A 13,316-nucleotide genomic window follows, 5' to 3' on the forward strand; every position below is an offset into this window, starting at 1 on the left:
TATTCTGGCAATCTGGCACAACAGGATTGCAGTAAATCAAGGCAAGGCCATAGAAGAAGTGTTTCCACCGTTAATGTTATACAGCAGGGCAGCTACTGAGAATGAATGTTGGAAAGAAGACCCAATTAGCAAAATACAGTGAATAATAAGAAGCTCCAGTCAACATTAGTTATAGCCAGTCAGTGGGAGTTGCCTTGTAATATGAATTTAATTCAGCTTAAAACCGTCTCTCTCCTTGCACTGCATCCTTATCTCATATCTCACATTGCCACCTGCTCCCCTCCCTGGGAATGCACACGCAGCCACACACACATCCTCTCACAGAAAAAAGCACACACAAAGACACATTGTTTTGTACCTCTGTCGAAACCTCCTCCCCTCATGTCTCAGGAGAGCCGAGTCCGCCGGCGGTCCATGGGCAGAGAGGAATGGGCAAGGCGTACAGGCTGGGGCTGGTCAAGCAGGACGATGGAGGGATGCCCATCGTGGAGTATATCGTCAAGTACAAGACTGTGAGTATTTAACAGTTAAACATGGCTACAACAATCAGGTGTGCTCTCAGAAACAGACTCCCAAGACCAGACCAGACCATGTCCAGAGGCTATCAAAAACACATCAATGAGCCGATCTGCTTACTGTGTCACATGCTCATTTATGCTGCAGTTTATTTCAGTCCCACATACACTGACCTGCTGCTGGAAAAACACTTACTAGTGCATCAAATGTGTATAAATCTGAAGCAGAAAATACTCCGTATGTGACCCTGAGACTTGCATCTTACAGGAGGAATGAGTGGGCTCGACAGCTCGTCTGAAAGTGTGGAGAGAAGCACTTACCCACCGAAAATAACGTGCTGAACATGAGAAAGATTATCCTCTAGAACAGGATTAAGTTAAAAACCAGTAAGAACCAAAACATAATCAGATTAAATTGTTTTATATTATAAGGCAATTGTTTATCTGTTGTTTTTCTGACTGAACAGGAAAGAACCATATCAGAGGTTTTTCATGTTCACACTTTTGTTGTTTTGGGTCTGTTTGTCTTTCGTCAGTTCCTAAACTTTTAGCTCTACAGTGAGACTAATGCTGATATTATCCTAATAATTGTCCATTTTGGTTATTATTAGTACTGTATAATCAAAGATTTTCCTTTGTGTTTGACACAATAGCGACACAGGATGTGACACTTTGAATGCATTTTTCTCCCAATGGAGTCTGTGTGACTCACTGGCTTAATAGGTTCCTGTCGATTGAGTTGAGCGGCTGCGTTGGTTGGCAAAATGAATAATGTTCTGCTTGAGAATCTCTATTTTTCTATCCTTGTGTCACTTACAATTCATGTTTTAAATGAGAGTACACACAAGCTCTCAGAATTCACTCATCCATTTAAGTAGTTGATTTTGTGTGTGTGTGTGTGTGTGTGTGTAAAATAGCAAAAAGCAGCTTAAACTCACAAGATAAGGCGAGCAACTGAGATGAAGCCAGGAAACAGAATAGATGGCACTCGCACAAAAACTCTCCACAGGACTAAGTGGATTTGAGCTGGTCCAAATCTCCTATCTCCCCCATGCTAATGTGTCCAAGCAGGCATTTCTCTGTCTCACTGAGGAAGTGACAACAATTTAAAATAATGCTGCAACAGATAAAAACATGGTGTGGAAAAGAGGGTCAGAAGGTCTCAGAGAGGCTTTTGAAGGCAAAAAGGCAGATACTTCACACCCCAGTAACCTTACGGCCTTGTCTGGCAAGAGGAAGACACGACTGCTTCATCATGGAGGCACATGGCAGAGCGGATAAACCTGCAGACCCATCGCAGTCACTTGACAATCCTGACAAATACCACACACATCTGCGCCCTGGACCTTGACTTATAAAAGCCCGTTCTGTCCTCTAACATTGGGTGGAAAAGGTGCAAGAATGTGGAGCACACAGTTCATTTGGTCTGCTCACAGCCTGACTCTCCTGTTTCTAATCCTCTGTTTGTAATTGGCCTCAAGACAAAGGAGGAGGAAGGAGGGGAAGGAAGAATGAGGAAAGGAAGGGGAAAAAAGAGAAAAGGCTGCAGCCACAAAGAAACAAAGGTTTTTGAGAACTTGTGTGAATGTAAATGTAAAAAACGGAGGATTACCCTTTTTTTTAACTTACACTAGTTCATCTTTCACAACCCGAATTCTTATTACAGTAACGCTCCGAATCCCCAGGTTTAAAACACAAAGAGTAAGATGCTGTTTATCACATAAAACAAGACCTTTGATGCTGCAGACAAAAATGAAATGTAGACCAGTGATTAAAGTTATTTATCCAAGGGTCTGGGGCTTTCTTTACATGTCTCTCCTCTCTCCTCCCCTCTTCTCTCCTCTCAGGATAAAGAGGAGCAGTGGATGACCAAGCTTGTTCCAGGAGCGAATGATTTTGCGATGCTGCAGCCTTTGCAGTGGAACACAAGATACGAGGTGGAAATCACAGCGCGCAACGTCAAGGGTCTGTCGGAGCCCACCTTCTATCAGTTCTTCATGCCACAGAAACCTGACATTACAGGTAAAAGTATGACAAAGAAAACTTTGTGCTGTAATACGCTTCTTTAATATATCCACTTTTCCTTTACTTGCTTACTTCTACTGGGTATTTACTTCTTTTTGAAAGCCCCCAGAGAACATTTCTGAACTTGTTGTGTTCTGCTTTGTGCTATTTGTGCCACTGGAAAGTGTGATAGCATTGGTGATAACAAAAGCAAGAGAGCAGAATGTACCAGTGAAGATAAAGCAGGCCTCAGAGCGCAGCGGGCCTCATAGCTGCATTGCTTTCTGGACTAATGAGGCTGTTGCCAGTGGAGAAATCGTTGCCTGTGCTTCTCCTGCAAAGGATTTTCCCTGTATGAATGTTGAATGGCGTTTCAGTCTGAGAGACCAGAAGCAGCTGCTGCTCAAAAGTTGTTTTCTGGTGTTGTATTGAAAAGCTGGACGTTTTTCTGCTATAAAATTTAATTGTAGCCACACTGAAAACATGGTTTGACATGGTTTCTTCTACATTTGGCCATTTATTTGCTAGAATGGGGAACAAAATGAGCCCAGAACTTTGAGGTATATCGCAGAAATCTTGTTTCTAAGTGTTACAGCAACTTAGTGTTGCACTTTCAGAAAGCTGGGAGACTCAGAAAGGTGCTTTCAGACAGCGAGCGTTTGCCGCCTGTTCAGTGTAAACACAGCAGCGAGGAGAGCGAGGGTGGCTGCTCCTCTCGTGAGTTTATGATGGTTAAAATTTTTCATCCCACTATCGGAGCAACTCTCACTTTAAAGTATGATTATTACACCACCTGCTGTCTGAAAAGCACCTGAAGAGAGATGAAGAGCTTTCCTAACTTTTAGTCTCTAATAGGGTCAAACCTTCCCATAATGCAACTCTGCTGTCATCATCAGGATTATTTTTTTCAAATTTTAGAAAGCTTCTGCATGAGCCATAGTTACATGGCACTCCTTGTGTTGAGTAAACTGAACCGAAACTGTGACCAAACTGACCAAAACACAATAATAATACAGAAATAATTAATAGACCATTAAAAGCACCAAAAATCATTTTCATTTATTTTTTATTTATGTCTTGATTTTTAAATTTATTTTGCCAAATTTATTTATTTCTATGTTTTTTTTTCACATTGCCGCCTCATTTCGTAATGAGGTCATGGGAAATTGATTCAAAGGTAAATAAATACAGAAACAAATTGAAACAGATGCCTCAACCTATGTCACATTTCATGCAATGATTATGCAGTCATGTGTTTTGAATATTTTAATGTTTTTATATTTTTGGTGTATTTAATGGGATATTGTGTTTATTGAGTCATTAATTTATTTAATTTAAATTTTTGCTCCTCTATATAAAGTGTTTTCAAACATTATTCATCATCAATTCAAATCAAATCAGATTAATATTTATTTCAGTGACTGACAGTAATTCCTACCAGATACTCATCTAATTTGATCATCAATTGAATGTTTGAGTAATTTATCAAGAAAGCTTTTCAAATTTGAGGATTTGCTGCTTTTTCTGTTTTATGCAATTGATTATCAAACATGGTTGAACAAAACAAGACTGAAGACCTTGCTTTGGATTCCAAACCCTTCCAGAAAAAAAAAAAAAACATGTTATATTTTTGCCACAAACCCTTGGAAGCGGACCAAGACTCTACTTTTCAGGCGTTCTCCGTGTTGACGTCCACATGAGGGATTCATTCGCACCTGTTCAAATAAACAGCAACAAATGGTGAAATCACACCAGGGTTCGCCTCAGAGAAACCCAGCACAAATGAAAATACCCCCAGGCTGTGGTTTTCTTCTTTAAAACACTGTTCTCTTCTTTCTATTTATCCTGCAGTCCTCCCGCGGTGCTTCTTTGCAATTCTGCAGCAGAAAGCAGCGCAAATAGAACGCCTCTGCATGGCTGGTCGAGCTCATTTCTCATTCGAAAGACCAACACGCAGACACTCACAGAAGCCAGTACACAAGCATGGACATCTTTTTCAGTTCCATTTCATCCTTATGTTGAGGTTATGGTTCCGCCTGTCTGTTTTTTAGTCTCATGCTTAATGTCCCAGAAAAAAAAATGCCTGGATGTGCAGGAAGCCTCTCATTCCCAAGACCTCCAGGCCATTTGAGCGAACATGCAAATGCACATACGTATGCAGACGTGCAAACAGAGGCTTTGAAGTATGCAGCACACAACACAGCTCCACTTTAAAGCCAGGACACACGCAGTCAAAGACATGCAGACACATCTATTGCTGAAACAAAAGTGTTATGTGCGCTCCCCCCTGCAGACCTCGCATTCGCTCGTGAAAAAAACAAACAAAAGACGGCCGCTTCAGTGTTGTTTTGCTCTCCCCTACCACCCTGTTACCACATTCATTTGTGCTGTTTTGGATCGAGCAAGTGTTGCCTCTGTCATCACTGCAGCCGCTAAATGGCCTGCAAGTGTGCGCTGCTTTTCAAACAGAAAACGAGGCCGGGCAAACAGCAAGCTTAAGGCGGGTCACTTCGATTGGCTGTCCTCTCTTGTTAGCAAACAGCGGCGCATCGTGGGAAAGAGCTCGGGAGAGAGACGGGGAGAAAATGCTTTTCTCTTAATGTGTTTGAAGAGGAACAATGCCGGCGAACTCTTCGGCCAAGCGGGAGCAGGATTCTCGCTCACCTGAGAATCACTCGCTCAAACTTTGACTCTGCAATCACTCCAAACCGATGCTGAGTCCCACACCAATTGACAGTTCAATAACGGGAGTTTACATTTAGTGCATTTTCATAAAGTACAGCGACAATCTAAACGCTTCTCAGCCAAAACGATGTTAATTTATTTAAATCATCTCGTAAAGCCGACAGGTTAAACAGAGAAACGACTCACACTTTCTGCGCTAGTGAGTCAGATTGGATGAGGAGGAAGTCTGGTCAGTGTTCAGCTCAATCAACAATATTAGATGTGAAATATCTGCCAATCCCTATTGTGGACCGTCTCTTCAATTCATTGGCTTTTCTTTTCTCCTCTAAACATTCTGCCGCACGCTGGATAAATGAAACATCTCCTTGTTGTTTTTTTCTCTGATGTTGACACTATATAGGTGCTTTCTATTTCTCACCAGCCAATTTCTCTCCTCAATTTTCCCTCTATGTTTATGCATTTCCAGACTATTGGATTGGCACTCCTTTCTTTTTTTTCCTCCTCCTGCTTTCTCCATCTCCATCTTTTTTTTCGTTTTTGTACCAGGCAGGCTGCATAACCTTCTGCTCCTGCTCACGCAGAATCCTTTAAGAAAAAATCCATTGATTGCAACACTACCCTTGGTTCCTTTTCAATTTACTCTTCTTCCTTTGAGCCTTTTTTTCTTTATCAAAGTTTTCTTCTGCACTGCTCTGCCCTCCCCAATTACAACATTGTGCCTCCAACGGCAGACTTTTTCTGCCCTTCTGCATCGCTCCATCACGCAGTTTTGTTGTGGTTAAAGGAAAACCGAGAAATAAAAAAGAAAGTCAAAAATGCATTCAAGAACTCCACCCTCTGCACTTCTGCACTCCTTGTCCGGGTGTGTGGATGAAAAATGTACTCTGCGCTGATAAAATCATGATGGCTACATATATCAAAGTTAATTAAGGGTATACAGGCTAATTGCATCAATACCATAAAAAGGCAGGGGGTGAATGTTAAATCTGTGTGACAAAAAGGATTCTGTGATGACACTGGATGTAAAAAATACAATTTCTCAGAAACAAAGAGGAAATAACTAACACTGGTCACCATAACAAAAATATCATATTGTTCAATTATCGAGGAAACGCTCATTCTAAAAGTGGAATGTATATATTCTAGAGCGGAACAGGTTACTGTTAGATTCACCAACAATATCATCAATACATAAAACATGGTGCCTTGTTATAGATCAAACTATCCATCAGCAGAATGTAAAGAAGTTGAAATCAGCCCGCTGTACTTTCACTTAAGTTGTGCGTTATGTGTGTATTTTTACAGTGCGATAACACTTTGTTAAGTAAACCACCGGACTGCTTCTTCTACTGCTGATCATAAAACCATTCTCAATTAGAGCAGAAGTGAAAACGAGGCACAGTGAATGCACCGTGCCTGCTGAATGGGATTGCTTGTGTTCAGCTTTGTTGTGTTGTGGCTGTTGTATTTTTCTTGGCTCACTCCTCGCCTTCCTTCCATGCCCCATAAAAAGCCTTGATTGAAACAGGCGTCATAGATTTTGTTTGAGGAGCGTTGCAATAATCTCATCAAAGCGCTGGAAGAAGTAATCTGGAAAGGCCTCTCTCCTCCCCTGTGAGCTGAAGTGAAACTTTTCCTGGAAGTGGTGCCAGCAAATCAAAATGGGAAATGAGTACTTTTATAGCTGTCCATTACATTAATCAGTTTGCTCATATATTTTCAGAATGAGAATTATTTTTAAAGGAGTGTAATGAAAAAGATGCATGACAATCAACTCTGTTGTCATTTTCTGTATAGAGAGGCTACTCATAACCAGTGTGAGGTAAAACATTTTGGCTTTATTATTATGATTTCATGAATCTTCCAGTCACTGATGCTGAATAAATTCCCTACAACCTCAAGAGCAGTGTTGGCTGAACCCAGAGCTCCTCGTTTAGGGCTGTTGTTCAAACTACAGATGGTACTTCTGCATTTCTTGTGGCAATGGAATCTTCCAATCACAGTGAACCCTTTAAAGCCCCTCCCAGCACCTCACCCTAACTCTAACCTCTTTGGCTTTGACGCCAGTAACGTTTGTCTACTATGATTGGATAAACAAATGTGACTTTCAAATATGAATCAAGAGGCTAGCCCAGGCATGTCAAACTGATTCCATAAAGGGCCAGGCGGCTGCAGGTTTTTGTTCCAACCATGAGGAGCACAGCAGGCTGGAATCAATTAATCAGCTGATCTCAGTCTTCAGCTGATTACTAATTGATCCCTTGATTGGTTGGCCTGGTGTGCTCCTCCTTGGTTGGAACAAAAACCTGCAGCCGCCTGGCCCTTTATGGAATCAGTTTGACATGCCTGGGCTAGTGCATGCTGGTTGTTGGTAGGTTTTCTACCGTTTGAGGCCTTTTCTTTGGTCATGTGGCACCAATTTCAAAAATATTTGCATCTTAAATATAAAACAAATCCCCCTTTAACGTTATGATACAAGATCTGTGATGATCTTTCCGTGTTTATTCACCGATTTATTTATTTAACAAAGATAATTCTGTTGAGATGAAGGGATTGTGTTTCTGTGGGAGCATGTTTGACATCCGACAACATCACTATTAACGATGTAAATATTTTATCATAAGCAAGAGAAGCAGGCAGCAGACCTCCTGCTGCGATGGAAAGAGCCGGAACAACGGCTCCGTTCGAAAACTGCAGTCAGCTGGATTTTATGTTGAAAGCTGAAAGTCCTTTTGAGGCCCAACTAGCGACTATCCTGGCCATACTGAGCAGCTTTAATCCAGACGACAACAGTGTTTCTGCCGCTAATGCCTCATGAGGACAGACATGTCTCATGATAATGCTCAGGTGTTGCTGCCAAGTCATCTGTTACCAGATAAAACCAGTTCAGTATAAAGTATCTATGAAACAATAAGGGAAAAATAACGGAAGGTTGATTTTCTCCTGGTGTTAAAACTGTTTCTCGTCTTCTAATCAATTTCCCATGGATCTCCAAACTTTCGCAACCATTTTGTCAAATATTGTTTTTAGAAAAATGACTTTAAATCGGCTGTCTTCAAATGAGCATCTGAAGAAGATGCTGGCGATCGTTTTCCATTCGAGAAAGGCACATTTCAAGGATAACTGCTTTTAATTTGGGCCGTTTTCTACCTAAAGTAGTTTTCTTTTTTTTTATTGAATGAGCCTGAAAGAGATTTCTCTTCGCTAAGACGTCTGAAGGAGTTTCACCTCCAAACACCTTCACAGGGTGATACAGTTTGGTAAGAAAAAAGTCGTCCTAGTATCTGTGAAAATCAACATGATTCTCATTCAGCTTCCAGCCAAGCGACTGTGATGTGACCTGTGAGTTTTAACACAGCAGAAAGTAGTTTGGTAGTCCTGAGTATGCAGACTGACTCCACACTCGAGCAGTCTGTTGAGACTGAGCGCAGACACCTTGTTGAACAATTTCTGTCGGGGCAAACTGCGCCGTTTAAATATTATGTGACTGAAAGCACTGCTGGAAGGACAAAGGGAAGTGAGGACAAATACATTCAAATGACACTAAATAAATGAATAGAAAAAAACTGTTAATACATTGTCTGTGCTGCAGGCTTTCTGCTCGGCTGTGGTAAAATATAAAGTGGCAGCACCATGTGCCAAAAATACATTCAGATACAAACGAGGTAAAGTTTTCACGTTTTTGTAGCAGTATCCTATAAATCTATGAATTATTTGACGCATTTGATCTCTTTTGAACAGTTAAAATTGTGATAAACACCTTTTTGCAAACTTTTTTTAGACTTAAAGATGAAGAGATGCTTGAATTCCCCCTGAAAAAAGTCGTAACCCGAGACCGTGGCAATTACACAAAAGTGGACCAAATTTCTTTGAAGCCTTCCGAGGGTGATTGTTCAGGATGTCACATTCTTCGAAGTTACGAGTAGCTTCCCGTGGTTTTTCATTTGCTCTCGAGTGCACTTGAGTCACATCAGGGCTCGTCCGCTTCCTCCTTGGACCAAAAAAGGATGGACTCATTCCTCTCCTTCAGCATAGGCAGGATTTAATGATTAGGTTTAAGGCTCTGAGGGCCTCCTCAGACAAACTTTCCCTTCAACACTCCAAAGTGAGCACTTAGGAAGAATCCTCACCCACATCCACAAATGATTATGTTTATCCCCCTACAGATTAGCGCTCACTGCCTTCCCAATCAATGACTGCCCGTCGGGTCATCATTAATCGAGTCACTTCCTCTCAGATCCGATCGAGGGACGGTCAATCACCGCACAGGCCTAATGACTTTGTATCGTCAAAGTGAGATGTGTATGAATGGCTTCAGGTGGATCTCGAGCAATTGAAGGAAGCTGCTAATGGGCCCATATATCAACAAGTAATCAGAAGAAGTCAGTAAAAGGGTTAATAGAGCAGGAGAATAAGAATTAATGACCAATACGTTTCAGGAATTAAGAGAGTTGGTGAAAACTCAAGTCAGACACAACAAATTAGTTATTTCCACAAGGTGCTGAGGAAACAGTTTGCTGATAAGCAAGAGTAAATACCTCTGGAACCTGAGTTACAATATGAAAAACAGGTAAACACACCCCTGTTCGAATGATACTAAGTTGTCGCAAGGTTATTAGAAACACAAGTCGAGTCGTGGTGTAGCACATGGCACCTTCTCTGGGCTTCAACAATCAGGAGTTTTTTTTATTCAACCTTTATTTAACCAGTGAAGTCCCACTGAGACCACAGATCTCTTCGTCAAGGGAGCTCCAGCCCCGAAGCAGCAAGAAACATACATTAAAAACACAAGAAGCACAACATCAGCTCACACAATCAAATGCATCAGAAGACAGACAGGCTGTGCTAATATTTCCTCTTTGAATAAATCTTTAATCACTGCCAGCAACGTTAACACACTCTCCCCTCTGCTATTATCCACGGGCTCACTCGTTCCCTTTAACAACAGCAGCAGGTGCCATCAAACAGCACCCTGAGGGAAGGAGACACAATAAGCAACTTTAATATTACACATAAACAATAACAATTGTTATAGTCCTGGAAATGCCCCTTAAAAATAACTACTGGCTTATTAATAATACAACAAACTGGAGAACAGTAATTGAGCTTGCATTACCATGTAGAAATAATTGCGTTGAGCATTTGTGTGCAGTGTTGTTTTAAAGCCTTTCACACCTGATCCCAGATCTGTTCCACAGAGCTCAGATACAGCTACTGTTCAGCTACTGTGTTGTCTTTATGTGGTGCTCATTAAATCGATGAGGGAGTGGTGCTAGTTTTCAATTTTGTTCATATTATATTAAATTTAATCTGTGTAAGTAATGTATATTTTAATAAGTTCAAAACAACAACCTAAGGCACACATCAACATAATACAACAACAGCGATGAAGGAGTCATCCAAAAGAGTATTAATTCATTGGTATGAATTAAAAGACAGAATTAGAACTGGTCTTTGCGTCTTAAAACAAGGTCTGAAAATAAATGACAGAAAGAACAAGAAGGAGCAAAGAGTAACAGAAAGGGAGGAAACTAATTAGTGCTCTGACGTCAATCAGCTCCCGTCGCAATAGTTGTACGTACCAGAGGTCGCTTCCTAACAATGAATAGAAATATGGCTCGTATGAGATGCTTGCACAGACCACAGACTGCACATACCAAAGCATTAATAGTGCAACATCAGTCCCCAGAAGGGCCTTTAAAATACATGAAACTCAACAATTAACTCCTAACATCTTCTGCACATGGAATTATACAGATGTGGACATGTTTACAGATTTAATTTGCGAATGCAGCATGCCTTTGAATAAATAATCTAGTTTTACTCTTTCTCTATCTTGAGCAGGACAATGATGCAACCCTGATTCCAAAACTGGGGCGCTCCATTAAATGTAAATAAAAATATAATATAATCACCTGTCACCAATGAACCTTTTTGTTTTTGGTGCATTCCACAATTTTCCCTGTTGTTTTTTTGTTGCTCCTGGCCCAACTCAGAATAAGCAGATATTTACAAAAATCAATGAAGCTGATGAGGTCAAACAGTAAATATATTGTCTTTGTGCTGTTTTCAGTTGTGTTAATGTTAGAAAGGATTAGCACGTTTTCACATTCTGTTTTTTTTTTTTTCAGTCAGGGTTGTGTTTATATCCAGTGTGCAGCTTTAGCCTTTAAACCCCTGCAGGCAGTTTACTGCTCTGACCTGTGGGCTGTGGCAGGAGGACAGTTTTCACAGCTGCTGCCACCTCTTGCATCAGTTTGAGTGCAGGTGATCATTCAGTACAGGATGAGCACAGCATTGCCACAGACACAGAAATGACCCCATTACTTCTCATGACTCTAGCATTACAAACTGTAATGCAACCATAACCATACATGACCGCATGAATGTTTGTCAGGAATACTGTGAATTACTGAAAAACAGCATAATGTTGAACATATTTATTGTATTTTACCTTTCACGTCAGTATGCATAAACAGCGTCCTCTGGTTTTCCTCTCATCATAATGTTTTTTATTAACAGTGTTAGTTGTTGGGAGGCACCTCGGCTGATAACTTGAAAACAGTTTGACTCATGGCCACACACTTGTTTGGCTGTGTGTCATCTCTGTTTATTGAATTTAAAGCTAAGCCGCTTGTCATGCTTTAATTCCTCATGCAGAGATCTGAGCTGTGTCATTAAGGAAGGCTTCTTGTTTCTGGCTCACAGAATAATGTAGCAAAAATAAATCTCAGGCAGCTCTAAACACAACATTGGAGAATTTTCCTTGAAACATTTTAAATTCCTTTCCCTTTACAATGCCGACATGTACAGGTCTCCATTCACAAATTCATAAAGACACCCAGCTGGCAGACTTGGATTGTTTGCCTTCTGTAGGAATGTTCTGTGCAGGAATGTACTTTTACCTGTTCAGTTTGCAGAGCAGCTGCTGGATCCTGACCTCAACCTGAAGGTGTAGGACTTCAATACAACTGAGATGATTGTTTTTTTGATTGCAATATTTCAAATATTATCGCAATAGAAGGGCAAATTAGATGCATACTTAAAATCCAGCCTTCTCCACACAATCTTGTGTGGCTCAGCTCACACTGTAGGTCTAAATTAAAAAAATGTTCTTTCATAAACACCATTCCCCATCAGCCCTAGACCACCGGGGGTTAAACTTGAAGCTTTTAGATGGCAGAGATTCCAGCTAACAAGTTGAAAAGGGGACTTTAGACGGGGATGTTGATGAATTTTATGGATATGGACAAAACAAATTGTAATGATGCAGGTGAGAGAGGTAGTTGGCAGTTTGACTTTGGTTAAATGACAGGGGTTTCAGTTTTTAATGGTAGGTGCTGTTGTGAGTGCTGGTCCATGAAAGTCTGAAAGATGTTTAGCAAAGACAGAAATGCTGAATTAGAGTTTGCATTGAGCTACAGAAGCTAAAGTGATGTCTAGAATGCTGCTCTGCTGCATTGTCACATGTTAAAACAACATTCAGTAAACCTCTGATCATTTTAGCACCTACCCTGAGGTGCAAAAAACGATGACAATGGATGAAACACATTTTGAATAAATAATGATTAATTATAATATTATTTCAGAAAAGACATGCATGTCATTTTGCTTTCAGTTTTGGTGTGTTTTCTAAATGTATTGATGTATTTTGTGAAATTTCAGGTTTTCTGCAATATCTTTGTACATTGTGAAGTTTTTCTGTTTTGTCCACTGTTGTTTTGCACCTGCAGGCCACCGTAGGTGCCATCTCTCCATGTCTGTAATGCATCGTGTCCTACACTCACAATAATAGCTGATATGTTGATAGAAACTTTTGAGGTGCTCCTTCAGCCAAGAATGCTCCCCTTGTATTTTAATGCATTTTTTCTTTAATTATTTCCAAACTTGGGAATAAAACGGTTGGCAAAATGGATACAAGTAAACAAGCATGTAATATATCAATCCAACCTCAAACTGTCAAGCCGCTGCTAAGCACTTCAGAGAAATACCTCTTATCGGATGAAAGTCTGATGTCTGTGGATTTCAGTCTTTCATGCTGAAGAGCTTTTGCTGACATCCCCAAAAAATGACACTTTCCAAAAATCTTTATCCAGGCAAATAAATACTTTG

The 13,316-nt window shown here is 40.6% G+C and overlaps 1 protein-coding gene across 1 annotated transcript in view; it reads left to right on the plus strand.

The window, feature by feature from the left end:
• Positions 1-13,316, plus strand: part of LOC121627357 (neural cell adhesion molecule 2-like) — a 270,448-nt gene that overhangs the window by 240,970 nt on the left and 16,162 nt on the right. The window contains exons 14-15 of the mRNA XM_041966221.1: positions 391-512; positions 2,363-2,537. Of these exons, the coding sequence (XP_041822155.1) occupies positions 391-512; positions 2,363-2,537 (297 nt within the window). The remainder of the gene's footprint in view (positions 1-390; positions 513-2,362; positions 2,538-13,316) is intronic.

The sequence above is a fragment of the Chelmon rostratus genome, chromosome 24 (genome assembly GCF_017976325.1).
Source record: "Chelmon rostratus isolate fCheRos1 chromosome 24, fCheRos1.pri, whole genome shotgun sequence".
Classification (NCBI taxonomy): domain Eukaryota; kingdom Metazoa; phylum Chordata; class Actinopteri; order Chaetodontiformes; family Chaetodontidae; genus Chelmon; species Chelmon rostratus.